The sequence below is a fragment of the Schistocerca cancellata genome, chromosome 11 (genome assembly GCF_023864275.1).
Source record: "Schistocerca cancellata isolate TAMUIC-IGC-003103 chromosome 11, iqSchCanc2.1, whole genome shotgun sequence".
Taxonomy (NCBI): domain Eukaryota; kingdom Metazoa; phylum Arthropoda; class Insecta; order Orthoptera; family Acrididae; genus Schistocerca; species Schistocerca cancellata.
The window spans coordinates 58,343,840-58,371,009 of NC_064636.1; the positions used below are offsets into that span (position 1 = coordinate 58,343,840).

Genomic DNA, 27,170 nt, shown 5'->3' on the forward strand with positions numbered 1-27,170 from the left:
TTTCATTTGAATTCTGCATTTATTCTCAACTTGAGAGTTGCTAATAATTAACAATTTTAATCATTTAATTCATTTTTAACTATGACAATATTATGAAAAGAATAGATTGTTAATCACCATATAGTGGAGATGTTGAGTCACAGATATGCACAAAAAAAGAAAGACTGTTAACAAATAAGCTTTTGGCCAAAAAGCCTTCTTCCAAATTATACAACACACACACACACACACACACACACACTCCTGTAAACCCAGCTCATACACACCACTGCTGTCTCTGGCTGTTGGAGCCAACTCTTCTTTTGTTGTGCCTGTCTGCGACTCAACCTCTCCACTGTATGGTGAGTAGGGATCTGCTCTTTTCATAATATTGTCATTATTTCATCCTGGATTTTCCATTGTTTCATTTTTAACCACCAGACACATGAAACTGCTAATAATCATTATTAAATATGGAACAAAAACGTGAAACACAAAATAAAGATTTTTTTTTTATTTCTTGAGATTATGAATAAATTCAAACACAATATTAAAAATGTACAATTGGGACATATAATTTTTTCTTTGAACAACAAGACATTTTGCATTTTTCTACCATATCTTATTTTATTACACTTTTTCATGTGATTACTAATTAAAAACAAAAATATAATAGAACATTATTATCCATCATTTGTTAATTAACATCCCAATTTGATGATAAAGTTAAATAAGGTATGTTCAGTAAAAATCAAACCAGCAACCTTGCTACTAGCTGCTCAGTTAAAGTATAGAATTTTTTTTATACTTGACAGCTTTTGGAAGTAACCAAAGGTGCTCTCTCTCTCTCTCTCTCTCTCTCTCTCTCTCTCATTACAGTGATTTTATGAAGCACATTATACAGCTTCAGGAAACTGATGTTGAAACGTTTCTCTCTTTCTCTATGAATTGATGGTACATGGAAAGATTTTTGGAGAACTACTAAGAAAAGCTTTTCCAGTATGTCACAGTAAAGAAAATTACTGATTGTTGTTCATTTCCAGAATGGACAAGAAAAATGTCCATAGATGACAGACATAAACAAAAAATATGAGAACATAAAATTATTTATTACTGATAACAGATGCAAATTGCTGTCCAATAATGTTGTGGGGCAGAAGACCTTCAGGCCATGGAAACGATTGCCAATGTCATTGTTCAGTGGAAATTGACCGATCATCTTAACATTATTTTTACATAAAGATACATGCAAGAAATGAAAAGAGATGATGGGCAATTTGATCTCAGTGTGGTTTGACTTAGGGATATGCAAATAAGTAATGAAAGAACACATAACATGTCTGGTAGTTGTACCCTTTAACAATTTGTCACCAATCCTTTCTTTACTGGCTGTGAACAGAAAGACACAAATATTCCTAACCCCCTGCGGGTTCGGGGGTTAGAACAGGGCTGCGGTATTCCTGCCTGTCGTAATAGGCGACTAAAAGGAGTCTCAAACATTTCGGCCTATACATGATGGTCCCCTGTCGGGTTTGACCTCCATCTTTCCAAATTCTTCCGAAGATTGAGCCAATTGGGGAAGGGCGCCTTACACGGTGCATTTTGTCCATCATGCATAGAGACCTCTAGCCAGCTTTACCGTCGTCGCATTGCCGTCCCGCTCATTCTCCATCTCTCGGGCGAGGATACGTTCCTCGGTGCAATTTCCACTATGCACTGTGCAGTGTTGCTTTTTGTGGAGGCGACAACCGTGGACTTTATTGCACGTAATATCCAGCATGGTAGCCAGTCCGTTGTGGTGGGGTCGCCATGTACCCTGTTGCTTGTAGCCTCCTGACAACACAGGTATTGCTCTACTGATGCCTGCGCCGTTAACTCCCCACGTATGCCGAGGAGTAGATGCCCGTCACCCTGGGGCATTGGGACTCCCGGCAATGGCCATCCTGCCAGGTGGCTATTGCTGAGGCTGGGTGGCGCCCGTGGGGAAATCCCTCGGTCGGAGTAGGTGGCATCAGGGTGGATGACACGCAGTGAAGCATGGCACATCTTCTCTTGCTGGTGGCCAGCCACCAGCAGTCTCTAAGCATTCGAGGGCTCACTTTAAAGCTAACGTGTATGGCCCCAAATCGTTCCTCTCCCTGGCCACACCGTGGGACGAATGAAAGGCTACGAATGACTGCGAAATGTATTCGCCCCGGTATCTCATTTGTACCGGAGTTGACGGGGAATCCTTTGTGTCTGTGAAACCTCCGTTCTTTGTAGAGCATTTAGAGGACAAGTTCGGGGAGGTGGAGGGCTGGTCCAAATTGCGGTCAGGGTCAGTCTCGATAAAAGCGGCATCCTCTGCCCAGTCACGAACTTCGCTCGCTTGTAAGAAGCTGGGGGATGTTTCTGTTAATATCACCCCCCATAAAAGCTTAAATATGGTCCAGGGCATTATTTTCCACAGGGATCTCCTTTTACAGTCCGATGACGAACTGCGGGCCAACTTAGAGCGACGAGGTGTCCAGTTCGTCCAGCGCATCCACTGGGGTTCGAGGGATCATCAAGTTGCCACCGGTGCTTTCATCTCGGCCTTCGAGGGTGACACATTACCTGAGAAGGTCAAGGTGACGGTCTACCGCTGCGATGTCAAGCCGTATATCCTTCCCCCGATGTGGTGCTTCAAGTGTCGGAAGTTCGGCCATATGTCTTCCCGCTGTGCTTCCGGCCTCATATGTCGCGATTCTGGTCATCCATCGTCTAGTAACTCCTACCGCGGAAGTCGAACACGCTCCAGAACAAATGGATGTGGCCAGCCCATAGAGGGCTCCGCGTCTGCGGCAGCTCTTCAGCGCAGTGGCTCTCGCGCAGCAAGGGCACCACTGCTACACCACGTGCAGACCGCGACCAATAGCCGCTCCCTCCGGTTTCGTATATAGGAACCTGCTCTGCCCTAGTCCAGTCAGTCTGGTACTCACTCTGGATTGCTTCTCTATCTCGGCGGTACTGCGTTCTGGTCATTGCTCGTTGTTGACATTTGCCTGGCTCTGGTTCCAAGCGGATTTACTGTTGGTGTTTGGTGTTGTGGTTTCTACCAGCCTCCGTTTTTTATCTCTTCCTTGTTGTGTCTGTCATAGTCAGTTGTCGTCGGTCTGTCGTCCAACTCGTCCTTGTGTTTACCCGGTGGTGCGTGCTCCACCGCTGCTGGCTTCCCTGCCTGGCGGCTCCGATCTGCAGCTCGAGGCGTTCCCGCACTTGGTTTTGGTTACTACACACCCCATCCTGATACTCCGTGTGCCCCACCTCCCATCTGTGTCAACTGTGGAGAACATCCCCCTTGCTCGCCGGACTATAAGATTCTACAGAAGGAAAGGAAAATGATGGAATACGACACCCTGGACCGACTGACCTACACTGAGGCTAAGTGGAAATTTGAACGACTTAATCCAGTACGCAATACGTCATCTTATGCCACCACTGTCACTCCTGCTACAGTTCCCGTAGCTGTGCCACCTACCATCAGCTCTCAAAGCCAGAGGACCACACCTGCCCCCTTGACGGTGGGTGCCACTTCTCTCTCTGTTGTTCCCGCACCACCTGCCTCGGGAGCAGCATCCCCTCAACCACCGGGGACAGCGGTCTCCACTTCTAAGCCGGAGAAGTGTAAGTCTTCTTCGGTTTCTCTCGCTAGGAATGGATCCTTTGGGTCACTCCCTTCCCAGGTTCCTACCAGCAGCACAGCAGACACCCACCAGTGGCTGAAGAAGCCACAGGTCGCTGGTCATCGAGCTTCGCGATCCTCTTCACTCCCGGCGACTGACTCGACGAAGCCCTCCCGGCAAGGGCTAGCAAAGGAACAGCACGAGAAAGCAAAATTGAAGACCTCTAAGGCCGAGGAACCTGTGGTGGCACCTACTCCACCGCTACCTACGAGCTCTGCGTCTGAGGCTGAGGTGGAGATTCTTGCATCCGCTGAGGACCTCGATCTCGCCGGTTCCTCGTACGTGACGGACGTCGCTCCTGCCGGTACTTGATCGGTGGTGGCAGGTGACCCAGTGATGTAATTTGCCTCCTCGGTCCCTTCACACCTTCCTCGGCCGTGGACAGTGTCATCCTCCAGTGGAACTGCAGCGGTTTCTTCCACCAACTTGCTGAGCTCCGACAACTTCTAAGCCTTCACCTTTTATTCTGCATTGCTTTTCAAGAAACTCTGTTTCCGGCAGTGCGAACCCCCGCCCTCCGTGGCTATCGGGGTTATTATCAGAACCGAGCAGCTTACGAGAGGGTATCTGGTGGCGTCTGCATCTACGTCCTTCACTCCCTTCACAGCGAGTGTGTCCCTCTACAGACACCTTTAGAGGCTGTCGCTGTTCGGGCTGTTACTGTCTGCAGTCTGTATCTTCTACTGGATGGTGATGTCACGCAGCATGTCCTGGCTGCGCTGATAGCCCAATTGCCGCCATCTTTTCTGTTACTGGGCGACTTCAACACCCATAACCCTTTGTGGGGTGGATTGGTGGCAAGTGGCAGAGGCACTGTCACTGAGAAAGTGTTGGCACAGTTCGACCTTTCAATTTTAAATGACGGTGCCTTCACACACTTCAGTGTGGCGCACGGCACGTACTCAGCCATCGACTTTTCGATCTGCAGCTCTAGCCTCTTACTGTCTGTCCAATGGAGTGTGCATGACGACCTGTGTGGTAGTGACCACTTTCTGTCACTGCCACAGCGTCACTCTTCTGGGCGCCCCAGCAGATGGGCTATGAATAAGGCTGACTGGGACTTGTTCTCCTCCATTGCCGCTATTGAGCCTCTTTCCAATGAAGCTATAGACGCAGTGGTTCACTCGGTCACCACCGGCATCGTTACTGCCGTAGTATCTGCCGTTCCCCATTCTTCTGGGTCCCCTCGGTGGAGGACTGTGCCTTGGTGGTCGCCTGAGATCACTGAGGGGAGTAAAGATTGCCGGCGGGCGCTCCAGCGTCACAAGTGGCATCCCTCATTAGAAAACCTGATCGCCTTTAAATGCCTCCGTGCGCAGGCCCGCCGCATCATTCGCCGACACAAGCAGGAGTGCTGGGAAAGGTATGTCTCCACCATTGGCCTCCATATCTCTCCATCGCAGGTTTGGGCCGAGATCAGGCGACTCTGTGGCTGTCGGACCCCTGTCAGCGTCCGTGCACTCTCACTGAATGGAGCAGTTTGTACCGACTTCGACATAATTGCAAACCACTTAGCAGACCATTTTGCTCTCAGTTCCACTTCTGCGAATTACCCACTGGCCTTCCGCTCTGTGAAAGAACGGTTGGAACGTCAGAGCCTTTCATTTCACATGTGCCATCCTGAATCCTACAATGTTCCGTTCAGTGAGTGGGAATTCCACAGTGCCCTAGCCACTTGCCCTGATACGGCTCCCGGGCCAGATCGCATCCACTGTCAGATGCTCAAACACCTCTCGGCGGATTGCCAGCGACGCCTCCTAGACCTTTACAACTGTATCTGGGTCGAGGGTGAATTCCCGTCTCAGGGTGGATTCCGTAAAGGCCACTCTGCCGCCGATAATCTGGTGAGCCTGGAGTCTGCCATCCGTATGGACTTTGCCCACTGTCAGCACCTCGTCACTGTCTTTTTTGACATCCTCTCTACGCTTCACGGTTGGGGTCTTTGGAGTCTGCTGCCGATTTTCCTACAAAATTTTCTGTCTCATTGTACCTTTTGCGTGCAAGTTGCGGCCTCCCATAGTTCCCCACGAGTTCAGGAGAATGGGGTACCGCAGAGATCTGTCTTATGTGTCTGCCTGTTTTTAATTGCAATTAATGGGCTCCCTGCGACGGTGGGAATGTCTGTCTCAGCTTCCGTGTATGGTGGCGACTTCTGCCTCTACTATAGCTCCACAGGCATTGCAGTTGCTGAACGTCAGCTACAGGGCGCTATCCGCAAGGTGCAGTCTTGGGCTGTAGCGCACGGCTTCCAGTTTTCGGCTGCCGAGACCTGCGTTATGCATTTGTGCTGGCGACGCACTGTTCACCCTGAGCCGCGGCTTTATCTTGACGGCGAACCTCTTGCTGTGGTGGCAACACATCGGTTTTGGGTGTGGTTTTTTATGCCCACCTGCCGAGGCATTGCTACTGTGCCGAGTTCCCACCTGCTGACCCGACATTCGGGAAGTAGTGCAGTTAAAGGAACGGCGCCGCCCACTCTGTGCAGTCCACAGCTACTGTGGCTACGTGTCTTACCTGTCTGTTCCTAAGGACTGGAACGTAGCACAGGTCACACCAATATTCAAGAAAGGAAATAGGACTAACCCATTGAGTTACAGACCCATATCGCTGACCTCAACTTGCAGTAGAATTTTGGAGCATATACTCTACTCGAACATTGTGAATCACCTTGAAGAAAATGACTTATTGATACATAACCAACACAGATTCAGAAAATATTGTTCTTGTGCAACACAGCTAGCTCTTTATTCCCAAGAAGTAATGAGTGCTGTCGATAAGGGATATCAGATCGATTCCATATTCCTAGATTTCCAGAAGGCTTTTGATACTGTTCCTCACAAGCGACTATTAATCAAATTGCGTGCATAGGGAGTATCGTCTCAGTTGTGCGACTGGATTCGTGATTTCCTCTCAGAGAGGTCACAGTTCGTAGTGATAGGCAATAAATCATCGAGTTGAACAGAAGTGATATCTGGCGTTCCGCAAGGTAGTGTCATAGGCCCTCTGCTGTTTCTGATTTACATAAATGATCTAGGTGAAAATCTTGGCAGCCCCCTTAGTTTGCAGATGACACTGTAATTTACCGTCTAGTAAAATCATCGGACAATCAATTCCAATTACAAAATGATCTAGAGAGAATTTCTGTCTGGTGGAAAAGTGGCAATTTGCACTAAACAAAGAAAAGTGCGAGGTCATCCTCATGGGTACTAAAAGAAATCCGATAAATTTTGGGTATACGATAAGTCGCACAAATCTAAGAGCTGTCAATTCGACAAAATACCTAGGAATTACAATTAGGAGCAACTTAAATTGGAAAGCCCGCATAGATAATATCACGGGGAAGGTGAAACAAAGACTGCGCTTTGTTGGCAGAATGCTTAGATGATGTGACAAACCCACTAGAGAGACAGTCTACATTACACTTGTCCGTCCTCTGGTGGAATATTGCTGCACAGTATGGGATCCTTACCATGTAGGATTGACAGAGGGCATCAAAAAAGTGCAGAGAAGGACAACTCGTTTTGTGTTGTCGTGCAATAGGAGTGAGAGTATTACTCGTATGATATGCGGCGAGATCTATATTTCAATCACCAACTTTCTCATCCGAATATGAAAATATTTTGTTGACACCCACCTACGTGGGGAGAAATGATCATCACAGTAAAATAAGAGAAACCGGAGATCGGACGGAAAGATTTAGGTGTTCCTTTTTCCCACGCGCCATTCGAGAGTGGAATGGTAGAGAAGTAGTATGAAAATGGTTCGATGAACCCTCTGCCGGGCACTTAAATGTGAATTGCAGAGTAACCGTGTAGATGTAGATGTTACTGAAGGCTCTGCTCTGTGTGGTCCACAGCTACTGCAGCAACGTGTCGTTCTACCTGCTGCTGAAGGCTCTGCGCACACCTGTGGCGGCACATCCCGTTGTGGGGCGGCTGGCCAAATACCGCAAGCTGCTGGTGCAGGCAGAGGGCGTCTTCCGGGAGGTGGTGCGGCCGCAGCTGGCCACCGTCCTCGCTGCTGACTGGGACACCGTGACGGCCTCTGCACGGTAAGTAGCTGCGCCGGCTTTCTGACTGTACATATTAAATTGTGCAGTGTGGCTGCCGGCCTGTACTCGACTGTGAGACGCAAAATATTTAGTATGTAACCACATGTACTGTGCGATTCTTTAGTACCTCCGGGGTTTCGGCAGATGACTGCCCAAAAACTGTGACACGTAGACAAAATAGACATGTATCACTAGAAAGAGCATCCCTTGAGCTTTTAACTCACATTACAGGTGCTCTATGCAGGCCCCATTTGTGATGGAGCAAACGTCTTTATGATAGTAGAACTCTTGCGTTACATGTCCTGACATGTTTGGGTCGATATCAGTGACCCCAACTCTCTCAAATTGAGTGGGAGTTCTAAAGTCACCTTGTACTGCCATATAATTAAAATAATGTCCTGCCGTATAATTAAAATATTGTTAAATAACTATAATAATAAAAGAACAGTGACAGTTCTGTCTTTGGAGATAAGAAGTAGGATCGATTAAAAGAAATTGCAGGGCAAGGATCCTAGATCTACTGGGCGATTTGAAAACAAATAACTATAATACATTAACACACCATGTAATGGAAGTCAGTAGTTGAAAATAATACTGCTCTTAAGTTTTTTGCTGCTGTTGTTACTGCTGCTGCTGCTGTTGTTGTTCCTTGTTGTCCTAAAATAAAATGGGATATGATTTCATTGAGAAGTTACCTAGATCTCGAAAATGTTTAAGAACAGTATGTTAATCTTTGTCTTCCTCTTAGTATTCAGTTGTAATTCCTTCATCCGACAAAATTGTCAATCGTACAGTTCTGTCGTGTTCTCAGAATAATGTAACTAGGTATAAACAAAATTTCTTTAAAACGATACACCAGTTAAAATCACTGTGAAATATATTGTCTTCACTCTTGAATAAGCACAAAATGATTTTTCAGGTTTCTTCATACCAGTAGGTGCAATGGAAACAAGTTACAGTCTTGCCTCCCCATGTCTGATCATCATCACAGCTCACTACCAATTCCCTCCAGCAAGAGTAACATAAACCAAAGATACAACAGTCTTACATCTACAGACCATAGAGAATCATTCATGTCTATATTTTTCACAAATGGCTTATATGTACAATAGTTTACATCAAATAATAACTGGATATTTCTGAAGTATCAGTTCATTTTAGAAACAATATATTATCAAGTTGGTGCCTAAGTTTGTAGCATTTTTCCATACGTTTTTTAACAGATGCACATAACAAAAACTTTAGTCATCAATAATATATTCTTGTTCAATATTTAGAACAATCTGCCAATGCTGGGGTAACTTCTTGATTACGCGACTGTGGAAGTCACATGGTTTTGAGATGAACACTGTATAGAGGCATGTTCAGAGCACACTTTTCATCCAGAAATGAAGTTCCTCGAAGGTTGTTTGACAGACAATGTAAAAGGTGAAACTCTGTGGCCATAAGATCAGGTGAATACAGTGGGCATGGAATGGCTTCCGAACCCAACTCCCATATAATGGTTTTTGTCAGTCTAGCAGAATGCAGAATGGCATTATTGTGGAGTAGCATCACTTCACACAGTCTTCTAAATGTTGTTCTCAGATTGCGCGTGGAAGACGTCACAGTTGTTGACAATAAATGTCATCAGTGATGGTTACACCTCGGGGAAGCAATTCGTAGTACACCGCACTGTTGTTGTTCCGCCACATGCATGGTGTTGTTGTTGTTGTTGTTGTTGTTGTTGTTGTGGTCTTCAGTCCTGAGACTGGTCTGATGCTGCTCTCCATGCTACTCTATCCTGTGCAAGCTTCTTCATCTCCCAATACCTACTGCAACCTACACCCTTCTGAATCTGCTTAGTGTATTCATCTCTTGGTCTCCCTCTACGATTTTTACCCTCCACGCTGCCCTCCAATGCTAAATTTGTGATCCCTCGATGCCTCAGAACATGTCCTACCAACCGATCCCTTCTTCTACTCAAGGTGTGCCACAAACTCCTCTTCTCCCCAATTCTGTTCAATACCTCCTCATTAGTTATGTGATCTACCCATCTAATCTTCAGCATTCTTCTGTAGCACCACATTTTGGAAGCTTCTATTCTCTTCTTGTCCAAACTATTTATCGTGCGTGTTTCACTTCCATACATGGCTGCACTCCATACAAAATACTTTCAGAAATGACTTCCTGACACTTAAATCTATACTCGATGTTACAAATTTTTCTTCTTCAGAAACGCTTTCCTTCCCATTGCCAGTCTACAGATCTCTGGCTTCTTGCAAACCTTTATTAAATAAATTTTCTTCAGAAGTCTCGGTTAAAGATTGCTTCGACCCTCATCAGTTATTTTGCTCCCCAAATAGCAAAACTCCTACTTTAAGTGTCTCATTTCCTAATCTAATTCCCTCAGCATCACCAGACTTAATTCGACTACATTCCATTATCCTCGTTTTGCTTTCGTTGATGTTCATCTTATATCCTCCTTTCAAGACACTGTCCATTTCGTTCAACTGCTCTCCCAAGTTCTTTGCCGTCTCTGACAGAATTACAATCTCATCGGCAAACCTCAAAGTTTTTATTTCGATTATTACTCCAAATTTTTCTTTTGTTTCCTTTACTGCTTGCTCAGTATACAGATTGAACAACATTGGGGAGAGGCTACAACCCTGTCTCACTCCCTTCCCAACCACTGCTTCCCTTTTGGGTCCCTCTACTCTTATAACTGCCATCTGGTTTCTGTACCAATTGTAAATAGCCTTTGGCTCCCTGTATTTTACCCCTACCACCTTTAGAATTTGAAAGAGAGTATTCCAGTCAACATTGTCAAAACCTTTCTGTAAGTCTACAAATGCTAGAAACATAGGTTTTCCTTTCCTTAATCTTTCTTCTAAGATAAGTCATAAGGTCAGTATTGCCTCACGTGTTCCAGCATTTCTACGGAATGCCACATGCATAACATTATCATTTGTGGATGCACACAGGTCTTGATAACAGAAGCTGCTGTTTTGTTTTGACTCAACTATTCCTTTCTTTTTCTGATGTTGGCATAAAGACACATTTTCTCGCCACCAATAACGATACAGGAGGGGAATGGTCAGTGTTGTTCATTGAACCAGTTGATCACAAGCAAGCAGAGGTGTACATATGGCCACCCACTGATTTGCGAGACTTTGACTTGAAGCATGCAGTACTCATACACCTAGTATTTAAACCTTTCCCATTGTATACAAATGTTGCACGATGGTGGAACGATAACAGTTCATCATATTTGCCAGTTTTTGAGTATGCTGACACAGACCATTGTGGATTAATGCATTTAAATGATATTCACCAAACCTAGACGATCTTCCTGAATGTGGAGAGTCACTAATGTCAAGACAATCCTCCTTAAAATGAGAAACTCATTTTCTTGCCCTGCTCTGTCCAATGGCATTGTCTCCATACACTCTGCCTCTACTCCTGTCAACCATCTATTGAATACAAACAGAAGAATATGCTGGAAATGTTTTGATTTCTCGACTTGGCACTCCATTTTCTAGTGTCTACTGGTCCATTCACTCTATCCAGATCACAAAATGGCAATATGTAAACTCAAATATCAACAGTGAACTACAAATAAAAAATGACAATTGGTAAATAAACCCATAGCAACTGGGATACCAACATGCAAAACAAGTATGCTCTGAACTTATGGACCAACCTAATATAATGGATTTTTAACAGTTTTATATGTTGATAAGATCAAAATTCTCTGCTGATACCTGGTAAGTGGAAACATAATTTGTCACATAAGATCATCAGTTTTTGGTTCAAATGGCTCTGAGCACTATGGGACTTAACTGCTGCAGTCACAGTCCCCTAGAACTTAGATCTACTTAAACCTAACTAACCTAAGGACATCACACACATCCATGCCCGAGGCAGGATTCGAACCTGCGAGCGTAGCGGTTGTACGGTTCCAGACCATCAGTTTTTCACCCTGCTAACTCATAAATATGGAGACATAGACTTTGTGATAAAAGGAAGATAAATAAATGTGACAGAAGAAATATGAGTCTCCAATCATAGAAATAAATCACTGAACTCACAGCGAGAGAATATGCTTTGTCAGTGTTACAAAATAATATGAGAGCAAAAGGTGTATTGTGTTGTACTTTAGTTAGAGCTGTATCATCATCCACTATGCTTTAAGATCAGACAGGTGTATGCGTATCATACACTGCAGACAAAAACGTGTGATCTTTGACATAACCCAACATGAAGAAATCATGCAGAGTTAGGTGGCTGTGAGGGCCACTCAATCAGAAAGTGAGGCAGTCTGGCACTGAGGTAATCACAAACATCTGAAAGAAGGTGTGGTGGAGCTTTGTCTTCCTGCAAAAAGAAGTCTCCACTGTCTCGCTGTAATTGTGGTGTAAATCATTGCTGTAGCAAGTCCAGGTACACGAAGTCGGTCGCAGTTTTCTTCACAAAGAAAAATGGTCCACAAACCTTTGTAGTGGATGTGACACAAAAGATGTTAACTGTAAGTGAATCACAAATGTGTTCCACAATCCTTTGTGGATATTGTGCGTCCAAACACCCACATTATGAAGATTCGCCTTCTCAGACACGTGAAATGGACTTCATCACTGAATACCAACTTCTGTGGAAAATGTGTCTTCCTCTATTAGCTGCTGCAAATTCTTTCAGAAGTCAGAATGAAGCTCAATGTCCAGAGTAGTTGGTGCACGTAAGACCTGCAGCCGGTACACTTTTGCTCGCAGACATTTGCATAAAATGCACCAGACATTTAACTGCAGTATTTTAAAGTCTCTGCTCGTACGTGTTGTCGATCTCGTCAGGATCCCGAAGAATGTCTCTCGCACATGCTCTACCTTCTCTGCCAATGTTTGAAGAGATTTCAGGATTGCAGCTGGTCGTCATAAACTTCACTCCATAATGTTTCAACTGGACACCTGACAGTCATCTTAAGGTGAGCTATTGAAGACTGACGAAGATGTCCTCCGCTCCGTCTTATATAGAGTGCTGATAGTATCGCCACATGTGTCGTAGTCACAGTGACAGAAGGACCACACAGCCAGGCGGCAGCATCCTCGCTGGTGGAACTGCAATGATCAGCCATCTTTGGTGTTGCCACCCACCACAGTCATCATAGTATTCTGGTGTCTTTGGTGCAAATCTCAGAGATGACGAGATTCTGCGCATTATCCAGCTAGTAGCTGCTGTTGCGGTTCATTAGATTTTCTGCAATGCTTATTTCAATGGATTCTTTTGTAATGGGGTCCCAGAAAGATGTACTGTGGCCAAAATTTATGTTTTGTCATACTCCATTGAATGTCCTTTCGAGATATAATGTTCCGCAATTGCAGACTTGCTGCGTTGCAGAAGACAAATGCACTGTTTGTGTTCTGTGCAACATTCTTCCACTGTGAACGTTGTTTGCCCTGTATAGGCCATACAACACTGGCAAGGTATTTTGAAAATTCCCGTCTTCCGCAGTACCAAGTTATCCTCCTCTGATCCCAGTAGATCTGAAATCTTAGATGATGATTGGAAAATCATTTTCACCTGAAAATTATTAAGGATTCCTGTTATTTTGAAGGAAATATTTGCAAAAAAGGGAAGAAAAGATAAGGGCTTTGCTAGCACGTTCTCCTCTTCATCCAATTCCCTGTTCTTGGTTTTAGGTGAGAATGCCCTGGTAATTTACCGGGTCAAGTATCCATTGTCTCTGAACACTGTCCTTAAATGTGCAAGCTCTTTAAGTAAACTATGGGCATCCAACACTGTATGTGCCCTGTGTACAAGCGTTTTAAGCACATTCATGGTTTGGGATGTCAACCTGAAGAGTGGAAGTACAAATCAGTGTGTGTGTGTGTGTGTGTGTGTGTGTGTGTGTGTGTGTGTGTGTGGGAACGTTGTATCTCCAACAGACATTCAATGGAGTATGACAAAACATTAATTTTGGCCACAGCAACATTTTTCTGAGACTCCATTATAAAAGAATCGGTTCAAATATGCATTGCGGAAAATCTAATGGAGTGTAACAGCAGATACCTGCTGGATAATGCCCGTCATCTCTGAGATTTGCTCCAGACAAAGATGCCAGAATAGTCCGATGACTGCGGAGAGTGGCAACACCGAAGACAGCTGATCATTGCAGTTTCACCAATGAGGGCACTGCCACCCACGTGGTGGTGTCCTTCTGTCACCGTGATTCTGACACACGCACAGCAATACTATCAGCGTGCTATATAAGATGGAGTGGAGACCGTCTTCATCAATCTTCAAAGACTCACCTGAAGATGACTGACAGGTGTCCAGTGGAAATATCGTGGAGTGAAGTTTATGACGACCGGGTGCAATCCCAAAATCTCTTCAAGCGTGTAATTCACTGGGAAATTTTTAAATTTTACTTCTCTGCCAATGTTCACAGCTGGTGTGTTTACTCGGCACCACGTAAGCAGCCATCTCGTAGAATGTGTTGTATCACTCACAGATTCTTTTTACTACTGGAGCTTTAGCATGATGTTTGGTACAAAATAGTCATTGAACTGTCACAAGTGACTCACATGTAGCGAAATCGAGGACACAAAATACGTGCGTCACTCCACTCTGAGCACATTCTGTCACACTTATCACCTAGTGGTGTGGTTTGTAACCACACCACAGCACTGTTCCAAATCGAAACTTGGAGAGACACTCTATCCACTGATATGTGTCATTTTCATGTATATCTCCTAGTTTTTGCACGGTCATCTTTTGGAAACCAGGAGATATTATGAATAACCCTGTATACACCTAATATATTATGTAGGATGTAAACACAAGGAGGATCACTGCAGGGGTCCTGCCTGCCATTGGTTTCAGTCCGGCCCACAGAAGAAATTTGTGGGAGACAGTGAGAGGCACTCGCAGTGTACTCTGCCTGGGCCGCATTTTCAGATATTTTTGCCAGCTCTCTTCTCATCTCAAGTTTCTTTCTCATATTAATAGTAGTAAATAATTCTTGTCTGTTGTGGATGTATTAGAAAACTGCAGGTCTTGAGACTGAAGGTAATTTAAAATGAATGAACTGAAACTAGTTGCTTTTACAGGCATTTATTTTCCTTTGACATTTCAAAATGCCTGGCATCCGACCTTCAGAGTTCACGTTTATGTACATTTTGTGAACATTGTTTCTTTACTAGAGCATTCCAGAATTTTGCAATGGAAGTTTTTAAGCAAAGAAACAGTTCCCACAACATGTAAAAAAAAAGTAAACACCTGAAGATGAGATGAACATAAAATGAATGTTCAAGGTGTACTCCAAAACTATTGTCCATTTGATCATAAAAAAAATAAACTCACGATAAAAGATTTTTATTGAGAGAAATATTTTACTACATATCTATTTCACTTTTCCGCATAATTGTCATTCATATCTATACACTTTAAGCAATGCTAGGAATTGAACTAGTCAGTTAGTCCAGTCTCGAGTTCATCATCTTTTTTGAAATTGTTGTCCACCCAGCCACTTTTTCAAATGCAAGAAGAGGAAATAGCCACTTGGTGCAAGGTCGAAACTGTACTGAGGGTGCTCAAAAAGTTCCCAATGAAAACCTTGAGTCTTCTCCTCAGTTTTGGCAGTGGTGTGATGTTATGCCAGATGATGGTTTCACACAACATAGATTTTGGGTTGCACATGTCAGTTTGGTTAGCATTTCACAGTAAATGTCAGCTGTAATTGTTGATCCATGGTCCATGAAATCGATCGAAAGGATGTCTTTTTCGTCCCAAGAAACAGTAGCCATTATGTTTTAATTCGAGAGTGGAGATTACTTTTTTTTTTTTTTTTTCATGTACTTGAATGGTGCCCCTGCATCTACTGTTGTTTTGATTCTATGTCAGTGTATGATATCGAGGTCTCAGCGCCCATAACAATGTGAGAAAACATATCACCTCTGTCTTGTCTATGGCACTTCAAAAACTGCGGTGCACTACACATTCTTTTCTGTCCGCGCTGATCAGTGAGCATTTTTGGAACCACCTCACACACAGTTTCTGATATTCAAGCTGTTCAGTGACAGTCCTGTAAACTGAGGTTGAGCAACATTTTAGAGTTCATAAGCTGGGCCACTAATCGTCAATCGCCAATCAGTTGACCAACTACGATGGTCCGAATACTGGACCTGCCACTCTGCTGTTCAGCCTGAACATTTGTGCGGCCATTTTGCATTTCGTGACACCATTTTCAAACTCATTGTTTCAGGTCTGTACATTAGGTATAACTCAAGATGGATTTCAGCCGCTGAAGATCCTTTTGTGGGCAAAAATCTAATCCCACTGTGCACTTCACAACTGGCGGGATCTACGATTTTTTAAGCCATCACGATCTGCTCTCAGTGACTGGCAAACGACTACTGAATCAGTCCGACACTGCAGTAGTTTCCTAAAGAGTCAGTAGACAGTGCTGCATGTGTGAGACTTCATTCTGGCCTGCCATCAGTTTAATATCTGTCTCTGGACCTCAGTTTTGGAATGTGCCTCATACCTTGAAAAGTGCATGTTTTGAATCATAATTTGTTGATGTGGCATGTTAGGAAAGGGGTGCCATTCGTATCAGTACGTTACCCTGCAAACATGAACATCAGGGACGCTACAGTTTTGACTTTATGCGCTAGGAGCACTGCTGTCGCATCACGTGATGAAGCGGCCCACAAGATTGAGTGAGTGTGTGAATCAGGACTGTGGCTTACCAAAGGTTGCTCATGCTTGATGTAAAAAATAATTGTTTCCAGTGTACAGCAGTGATGTACGGGAAGTTGAGATGAATCATTTGATAAAGGATACTTGCGTCTGTAAGGCCAGGGTATAAACTCAGATTGGCCTACAAAAGCCACCTTAGCTATAGCACGTGTGTGCCGAAGGGATTTTCAGTATTCTCTCAGACTCTTGCACTACCACTGTAGTTGGCTATTTGAGTGGCATAATTAATTTAAACAGTGACATAAGGGTAATAAAAGAAGAGAGACTTCTGTAAACGTTATACAAAAACTAATTATGTTTGTAATTTGATCTGAACCTAACGTGTTCAGCACTGCTGCCTCTCCCCTTTGATTGCGTAGGTCAACTGACAGTTTTCTGACAGACTTAAATAATAACAACCCAATAGTCAAGCATCTTAAAAGCATACATCTGGCATCATTTTAAACCCCATACTTCGTAGTTTTTTTTTTTTTTTTTTTTTTTTTTTAAAGGACCTTCACAAATGCATATTTATTTCATATTTTAAGACAAAAATGTTTTTGTCTAATTTATATATAATTTACTTCCAAATGGTAGTTTTGAAAACACTGTGGTACATGAAGTCCAACACTGCAGTCTTTATACCACAGTCTGCTTAGTTTGCTTATCAGCTTGCCATTCTATTTCCTTTGTCAGAGAAAACTTTGGAGTAGCACATGGCGTATACTTTGTTGGCAGCGGGTTTTACCTTGTGACCATAATTTCCATCGAATCAAGTGCTTGGTTTTGGTTCCAGTGACTGTGCAGCTGGTAAGTCCATGATAACTTTATTTATAAACTCCATTAGAGATATCTTTTGCTTGGTGACATCCTTGTAAAAAGTAAAACCATTCACAGTAGACATTAGGAAAACATGAAAGAAAAGTTTTTTTTCCCAGCACTTCATTGTTTTGCTTGCGATCATGTAGTAGCTGTAAAGCTGATTCACACAGTCTCTACCAGGCTCGTTCATGTCATAACCTACGTTTTATTGTTCTTGTAATGCCTGTTTTTTAATTCATAGAATCCTCTTAGGTGGTTGCTTGATGTTTTGTGGAGAGGCAATTTAAATCATGTTTCCCTTCCCCAAAAAAATATGTCCCCTTATGCATAAAAAAATTTTAAAAAGTAATTTTGCTTTAGCTTTCATGTTTTGAAGCTTGTTGACAACCCCTTTCTTTTCTTTCTGACAGTTCCGACAGATATTGTCTGATGTTCTTGCAACATGTTCAGTAAAGGCACACTTGTAAATCAACTTCTGCTGCATCTAGTCAACAAACTATGAACTCCTCCAGCTATTCTATAGCCGGCCATCATGTGGCATGCGGGAAAACACATTTCAGTGAATATAAAAGCTGTGCCAGTGTGGGATATGGGTGCCATCCACAAGGCCTATGGGAGTGTGGCGATATGGTGTGTGGACATAAAGCTGAATGTATTAACCCTTAAAAGCACAGTGATCTTGCAATGATAAGGCTAGACAAACAAAATAGTTAATTTTTAATTTTATGCTGTAAAAATTACAATATATCTACACAGTCGTCAATTTTACATTTTGTAAGTGCAACAACGAAGATTTTTAATATTGAAGGACAGTTTTACCGAGGAAAAAATGAATTGCGGAGAGTGGAAACACTGTAGTTCAGGCAGCTATTGTAGTCCAATGTGAGGCTATTTCCTAGCTCGATGGATTGCAAGTATCCCAGGTATCATTGTTCATCTCGCTTCCACATATTCCACTGTGGTACGTTGTAAACAGTTATCATTTAGACCCAGTGTACCAATTCTGTTGTACGCTGCAGATACCTTGGTCGCAAAGGAAAGGGAAGAAAATAATGTGGAAGCAACTGAAGTGGAATTTTTGAGAATTTGGATAGGTGTAACAAAAATGGAAAATATGAGAAATGAAAGGCTTCAGTTACCAGAGATTTCAGTAATGTGTGTGTGTGTGTGTGTGTGTGTGTGTGTGTGCAAGCACGTGTGTGTGTGTGTGTGTGTGTGTATGCAAGCGCGTGCGCGCGCGTGTGTGTCTTTCTGTGCCTATTTGCAACTCAGCATCTCCGTTATATGCTCAGTAGCAACTTTCCTTTTCGTAATATTGTTACATTCCATCCTGGATTTTCCATTGTTTGAAATGAAAGGCTTTAGTGGATAACATTTGAAAAATCTCTATAAGACAAGTATGAGGAAAAAAGATTAAAAAGGTAAGGGTTTGTAAAGAGAATGGATGGGAAGAGGACAGCTAGGAAAAACACAGGATGAAGACAGTAGTGAGGAGAACCGGGGGAATGCTGAGGCAATTCCCAAGAAGAGGGGAAGAGAGGAAAGGATAGGTGGCATTTGCATTCCAAGCAGAGCCTGCCTGTGGGGACACAGCGAACTGTGTAGCGTGAGGGTGACTATGAAACAGTGTGGGATGATGGCACCTCATTTTGTAAGCTATACTCTAACCTCAGACGTCTAGATCTGCTGTTTGTCGTGTTTGTGTTACATGCCACGAGTAATCGACACTGCTTGTTGTTGCTCTCGAAATATTGTCTGCATTAGATGTTCTTTTGTTTTGAATTTATTGTGTAACTGAGTCCTTGGCATCACACCTAGACAGAGTCCTCATTCTTTTCAGGTATGCACCGATCTGTCACATATCTGAGTGACATTAAATGGAAAGAGTGCATAAAGTCATTTGTAAGGAAGGTGAATGGTTGATTTGGGGGTGTCTTGGGAAAATTATAGGAAAGTGTTGCTTTTTTATTAAGGACACAGCATACAAAAAACACCTGCAACCATTTCTCGACTACTGCTCGAGTCTTTGGAATCTCTGTCAGATCGGATAGGGGAAGACATTCTGTTACATTTGTTACTGGTATGTTCCCTCAACACCCAAGTATTACGGAGAAGCGCCACAAGCTCAGATGGACTCCTTGGGGGTAAACAAGGTATTTTTTTTTATAAAACACTATTGAGAAAGTTTAAAGAACTGACATTTGCAACAGGTGCAGAACGATACTACTGCCACCAGTGTACACCTCAGGTAAGGACCGCAAAAATGAGATAAGAGAAATCACAGCTCAGACGGAAGCATAGCTTTGTAACAGCAAATAATGTGGATGGAGGTGTTGGTCCACAGCTAAAGTGAGCAATTGCCAATCTTTATTAAGTGAACATGCAAGATGGTTAATTAAAGATAACAAGTGATTCCATTCAGAGTTGTTCAACATGTTGCACACTTCATAGTCGATCTCTGATACTTTTTCGGGATCGACAGGCAGCTGTCTGTGAAAGTGCTTCCCCATTCACTTTCTGGTATCGTCAGGCAGTAGTCGAGCATGATACACTGCCACGCCACATCTCTGCAGACACTGCTGAAACCTAAAACTTACCTGTCCCAGCTTCTGATATTAGTGAACAGCTAAGGTGACGGGGAGTTTAACTTGTGTACGAAGTTGATATCGAGGTTTTGTACCCCTATAACCCGACATTCAGTATTTGAATCTTGGTCAGTATTCTTTGGTGAAGACATGAGGGGCATTCAGTAAGTAATGCAACACTTTTTTTCTCGATCAGTTTTGGTTAAAAAATGTGGAATTTGTAGTGGAATATTCCTGCTTCAGCCCCTGTAATTTCATGAAGTGGCACTATACAAAGCTTTCTGTAATGCATTCCTGGCAGTAATCTGTAAATGAGTTTCTTTTGGTGGAAGACCAGAGCATCGCAGATATTCCTATGTGCTTGCAGAATTTGTACAGAAACCTGGCAGTTAACAAAAGCGTGGTGAGTCGTCGGGCGAGGGTCTATCGTCATCGCAAAGAGGTCGCATTAACCTGTCCTATCACCTGTGTACATTCCAACTTCAGCAGCGTTGGAATGTACAGATACTCTTGACTTGAGGTGTTCGATGGATCACCATCAGACATCTCGCTGCTCAACTGGACTTCTCTGTTAGTAGTGCTAACACACTCATCCAGCAGCTGGAGTGCTCAAAGGTGTCTGCCCGGGGGTCCCTCACCGCCTAACAGTGCATTACAAGGCCAATCATGACAATTTTTTGCCGAGCATCATCACAGGCAATGAAACGTTGATTCGTCACTTTGAACTGGAAACAAAGAGTTTAAAGCCACACCCTTAACCAGTAAAGCCAATGCGACAGTTTTCTGGGACTCTGAAGGGGTTATTCTGTTTGATGTCTTCCCTAGTGGTGCAACACGAAAGTGTTTTGTGCTACCCTCAGGAAATTGAAGAAACAACTTGAGCATGTTTGTTGTCTTAAAAGTGCAAACAAACTTCTTATCTGTGCCATCACAAGACCTCAGACAAGTCTGCACACCCGGGAGGAGCCCACAAAACTTCATTGGATTGTTCCTCCACACCCACCCTACAACCTGGAACTTGCACCTTCCTACTTCCATCTGTTTGGCCCAATGAAAGATGCACTTTGGCGGAAGCAGTACAGGAATGATGGAAAGGTTATTGAAGTAGGAAAAACATTGACTTCAGCATCGACCAGTAGAGTGGTACCGTGTGTGCGTACTGGCCTTTCCAGTAATGTGGCATAAAGCTGTTGTACTGAATGGATATTTTGTTGGAAAATAGGGTTTTGTAACCAAAAGAGTGGAGAATGATATGGTGTATTGGAATCCTGAACAAAACCAACCTGCTTTCAGAAAAAAAGAGTTACGTTACTTATTGAATGCATCTTGTATTTTCATAGTATCCTGTTGACTAGAACGAGAAAACTTCACATACATGAATGTGTTTCTGTTTTGTAGCAAAAGAAATATTAATAATATTTTCTTTTTTTTACTAACTTTCTCACTATTTATGTAGGGTCTTCAATGCAGAAAATAGGAGTGTGTTGTAGTATTGATTATTTATATTCTGTGGAGGTTCATAGTTATTAAGTAGCAGATGAGTAGCATTCAGTGATGGCGAAACTTGAATATTCTCTGAGAACATAATTTTTTCTAAAAAGTACCTTTGGGTCACTCCTCAGAAGTTTCAAGTTCAGAATTGTGAAATTCTGCGCCCAATTTTAACAGACCAAGTCCATTGTCAGTCAGATTACAGTACAAAACTGTATATTTCTGTCATGTGTATGGAGTATAGTTACAATGATTTTGACTTCATTTGTTTTAATTATTGTAATAATGTGCAACGAGGCTGTTGAGAATGCAGCTGTCTCGTTGTGGTTTCTGGTAGGCTGCTACATCATTGTGGTGGCTGGCACTGCAAAGCTCCATGTCTATTGAGAAATAAAGAGGCTGCATTGTTGCAGTCTTGTAAGCTACACATAGAACAGAAAAGAAACAAATTTGTGTGAATATATTGGAATAAAGCTAATGCAAATACAGAGTCTGCCAGAAAAAGTATACATACTTTAAGGAACGAAAAGTGTTACTTATGTGTTCATTTTACATTTCATAATTGATAAGACATGTTGTACAATCTTCAGTTTTGTACACGGTTACTTTAAATGTTAAAAATGTTCACCGTTGGCGGCTATGCACGTAACAGGACGACGAGCGGCCACCGCAACTATGTCAGTCAGTGTTACAGTGGAGATCACTGCACATGTCACTGTAATCCCCTGGCGAAGTTCCTCCAGTGTACGAGGCTCACGTCGATAGACGTTATCTTTCACAGTTCCCCACAAGTAAAAGTCCGTAGGTGTTAGGTCTGGCACCCATGGGGGGAACTTGATGGGCCCACTTTGTCCAGTCCAATGCACTGGAAAATTGTTATCCAGGAAAGCTCGTACGGCTAGGTTGTAGTGTGGTGGCGCCCCATCCTGTTGTGGTAGAAGTCCTCTTCAAGGGCTCCGTAAAGCACACACATACCTGGCAAAATGTGCATAACATTTCCAGGTACACTTCCCCTGTGACAGTAGCATCAAAGAAAAAGGGTCCCACTAAGCCCCTAGATTATAGTCCACATCACACGTGAACCCCTGGTAGATTGACCGCTTTATCCATATAAACATGCGGTTTTTCCGATGCTCAGTACACACTCTTATACTGATTCATGGTTCCATTAAGTTTAAATTGTGCCTCGTCACTCCACACTACCTTCATCACAAATAGTTCGTCATCAGTTACCATTTGCTGATAGCAACTGCAAAATTGCATCCGTTGATCAGGATCGTCATCATTAATAGTGTGCAGTAATCGTGGAGTTAAACTTTCCAGTTTGCAGCTTTTAGAATTCTTCGTACACTTTTACTGCTAACCCCCACTTCAAGTGCACATTGCGTAGCAAACCTCTGTGGAGAGATAACAAACATTTCCGACACGGGAGCTGACGAAGCGGGACTTGTAGCTGTACGCTGTCTTTCTGATCTTCCTTTGTGAATATCACAAATCGTTCCGTGCAATTCAAACTTGTCAATGGTGCATTTAATTGTTAGGCGGGTTGGCAGTTCTCTTTCAAACTCCCCCTTCCACTGACGTTGCACTTCAATGGCATTATCAAATGTGAAAAACCACTTCACAATACATTTTCATTGTTCGAATGTCAAGCGTGCTCCAGCCATCTTGTTTTCTCAATACTGAGATGAAAGTACTAACATCTGTTGAGCCAAAGACCATACTACAACACACTCGTAACTCAAATCGAACGACAGTATCGATACATCGATAGAGCTTGACAAAGAGTGTATACATTTTTTTGGTGGGCTCTGTACACTGAAATATAGTTTATAAATGTTTTGCTGGCATTGCTCCACTGTTACTTTCAGTATTGGTAAGACTGCAGCTGTCAGGGCAGTTAATGTAATACTGGAATTTACTCGAATGGTCTGAAGAAAGACAATAAGGGCAGATAACATAAGATTAATGATGAGAAAGGTACTTACAACTTGGCTAGATGTGCGAATATGAAATATGTACAGAATTACTAGTGTTGCTTGTTTTGGTTGTGTAAATTGCAGTTTGTAGGAAATTAGTTTTCTTTGCAGGCACAAATACTATTAAGGAGTGACCAGTTCACTCGTGCCGAGTGTTCTGCGAACAGGACTTCCCCGACTGTCATACTACGGACTGTTTCAGGTTGCCAGAGAAGAAGCAAAAGAAGAAGGCCCTCAGGCTGCTGTCCGCTCCCCTCACAGAAGACGGAGCGAGTGACGAGTCCGGTACGGTCCGGGAGGGAATCCCGACGGTGGAGAAGAGGAGGAAAAGGAAGGCGGAGGAGCCGGAGGTTGCAGAGGGAGTGGAAAGTGCGCCGGCACCTGCCGCCACTGCGGCGACTCCAGCGCTGCGTGCCCTGGCCGCCAGCAGCTCCAGCAGTGCAGGTAACTGCCTGTGTGCAGCCTGGCCACACACCTTATTTTACTTTTCGGTTTGACGATATTATGGCAGTTGCCAAATGGTTGATAGACAGTTGACACAGACAAATTAGCAAATGTAGTATGAGAAGGAGCACACGCAGAAAGTCTCATGCTTCAGTGTGTCCTGGCTCAGTATGATGCTATCCTACACGAAGGACTCAGAAAGTGCTGTGCCCCTCAAATGTTTTGCTCAGTGTGGTGCAGTCCCTCTCCTGCACCCACACTTCACTCCATGCCTCCCCCACACCAAATGCTTTGTCAGTGTGCCATCTACCCCACATGCTTTATGAATGATCAGTCTCTCATTCCCTCCACCCTCTTGGTTCAATCTGCCAGCCCCAGACATCTTGGCTCAATCTGCTATTCCCCTCATATTTGACATAATCTGTCATTCCCTCACACATTTGGCTCGGTCTGCCATTCCACCACACTTGGCTCAGTCTGCCGTTCCCCCAGACACTTGCATTAATCTTCCATTCTCCCACACACTTGGCTGTCTGCCATCAACCCCCCCCCCTTCCCCCACCACACACACACACACACACACACACACACACACACACACACACACACACACACACACACTTGTTTCAATCTGCAGGGTGCTGTACAGTGCATGGCAGTAGATTGGTTGTGGAATCAGCTTCAATCTTCCCTTTCCCCACACACTTGGATCAGTCTGCCACCCCTCCCCCCACACACTCACTCAGCTCATCCTGCCATTCCCTCCACATACTTGGCTCTATCTGTAACTCCATGCATGCTTTGCTCAGTCTGCCAATTACCTACATGCTTGGCTCTATCTCCAATTCCCCTCTAGCTTGTATCAACCAGCCATTCCCTAACACATTTGGCTCGGTCTCCCATTCTGCCACACTTGGCTCAGTCTGCCCCCTGCCCCCTCCTCCTCAACATACTTGGCTCATATTGTCATTCCCCCACACACTTGCCTCAGTCTTTTATTTCCCCACACACTTGGCTCAGTCTGCCATCACCTCCTCCACACACACACACACACACACACACACACACACACACACACACTCAACGCATTCTACCATTCCTCCCACATACTTGGCGCTCATTCCATCATTCCCCACATGCTTGATTCACTCTGCCAATCCCCACATGCTTGGCTTAATCTGCCAATCCCCCACGTGCTTGGCTCAATCTGCCAATCCCCCACGTGCTTGCCTCAATCTGCCAATCCCCCACATGCTTGGCTCAATCTGCCAATCCTCCACATGCTTGGCTCAACCTGTCATTCCCTCGTACATTTGGCTCGGCCTGCTATTTCACCACACTCTTGGCTCGGCCTTGTCCTTGTGTTGGGTGTTGGGTGTTGGGTGTCGGGTTCACACGTATAGCATGTGTAGCTCTAGCCCCTCCTGCTTGCCTCAATCTGCCATACCCCCAGACAATTGGCTCAATTTGCTATTCCTCCATGAATGTGGCTCATGCTGCCATCTGCCCCCCGCCCCACACACACATTTGGCTCATTCTGCCGTTCCCCCAAACACTTGACACAATCTGCCATTTGCCACGTGCTTGGCTTAATCTGCCACTCTCCATCTGAATCTACATACATACTCTGCAATGCACTGTACAATGTGTGGCATTAGCATGGTTCTGGACGCAACTGTCTATAAACTTGCTCAATAGTGTTCCTGCAAAATAACATTGCCTTCCCACTGGAGATCCCATTCCAGTTCCCAAACCATCTGTGTTATTTTTACATGTTGTTCGAACCTACTGGTAGCAAATCTGCAGCCCGCCTCTGAATTTTTTTGATGTTTTCTTTAATCTGACCAGGTCGGATTCCCAAATACTCAACGCTTGAGCCTACTCAAGAACAGGTTGCACTAGTGTTCTGTACATGGTCGGTCTCCTTTATAGAGGAACCAAACACTCCTAAAATTCTGCCAATAAACCGAAATTGACCATTCTCCTTCCTTACTGTAATACTCACATGCTTGTTCGATTTCATATCGCTTTGCACTGTCACGTTCAGATGATGTGACTGTGTGAAGCGGCACAAAACTAATGTTGCTTCCAATCACTATGGATTTGTTTTTTTTCTACACATTTGCATTAACTTCCATTTTTCCACATTTAGAGCTAGCTGCCATTCATCACACCAAATAGAAATTTTGTCTAAGTCATGTTGTATCAGCTTACAGCCACTGAATGATGACTTCTTCCCATACACCACAGCACAGTACACCATAGCACTACAGCATCAGAAGTGATCCTCAAAACTACTGTCCAATATCCTTGACATTGATTTATTGTAGAATCTTAGAACTTATTCTGAGCTCAAACATAATGAGGTATCTTGAAAAAAAATGACCTCAATGCAAACTAGCGCAGATTTAAAAAACATTGATAATTTGAAACCCAACTCGCACTTTCTCACATGACATACTGAAAGCTTTCTATTGAGGTAATCAGGTAGATGCAGTATTTCTTGATTTCCAAAAAAGGATTTGACTCAGTACCACACCTACATTTATTATCAAAGGTATGTCATATGGGATATAAAGTGAAATTTGTGACTGGATTGATGACTTTTGGTAGGGAGGACACAGCACATTATCTCGGATGGAGAGTCGTCGTCAGATATAGAAGTAACTTCAGATGTGCTCCATGGGAAGTGTTTTGGCCCCTTGATGTTGTATATTAATGACCTTGCAGACAATATTAATAGTAACCTCAGACTTTTTGCAGGTGATGCAATTATATATAATGAAGTACCATCTGAAAGAAGCTGCATAATATTATGTCAGATCTTGATAATATTTGAAAAAGGTGCAGAGATTGAGAATTCACTCTAAATGTTCAGAAATGTAAAATTTTGCACTTCACAAACTAAAGAAATGTGGTATTCTATGACTATAACATAAATGATTCACAGTTGGAATTGGCCAACTCATACAAATAGCTGGGTATAACGCTTTGTAGGAGTATGAAATAGAATGATCACAGAGGTTCACTCATTTAAAGTTTACTGGTAGAATACTGGGGAAGTGCAATCAGTCTACAAAGAAGATTGCTTAGAAATCAATCAAGCGATTGGTCCTAGAATATTGCTTGAGTGTGTGGGATCCATACCAGATAGGACTAACAGGGGATATTGAATATATACAAAGAAGGGCAGAATTAATGGTCAAGAGGTTTGTTTAATCTATGGGAGAGTGTCACAGAGATACTGAAGGAAGTGAGCTGGAAGACTCTTGAAGATAGATTAATAAAGTTTCACGAACGTACACATAACTCACATTAGAAATCGTGAGGATAAGATTAGAATAATTACTAGACGCACAGAGGCATTCAGACAATCACTCTTCCCACTATCCGTACGTGAATA

General features: G+C 43.4%; 1 protein-coding gene across 1 annotated transcript in view; it reads left to right on the forward strand.

Annotated features, from left to right (window-relative positions):
* LOC126108624 (something about silencing protein 10) overlaps positions 1-27,170 on the forward strand; it is a 155,766-nt gene that overhangs the window by 109,133 nt on the left and 19,463 nt on the right. The window contains exons 7-8 of the mRNA XM_049913937.1: positions 7,540-7,734; positions 23,526-23,767. Of these exons, the coding sequence (XP_049769894.1) occupies positions 7,540-7,734; positions 23,526-23,767 (437 nt within the window). The remainder of the gene's footprint in view (positions 1-7,539; positions 7,735-23,525; positions 23,768-27,170) is intronic.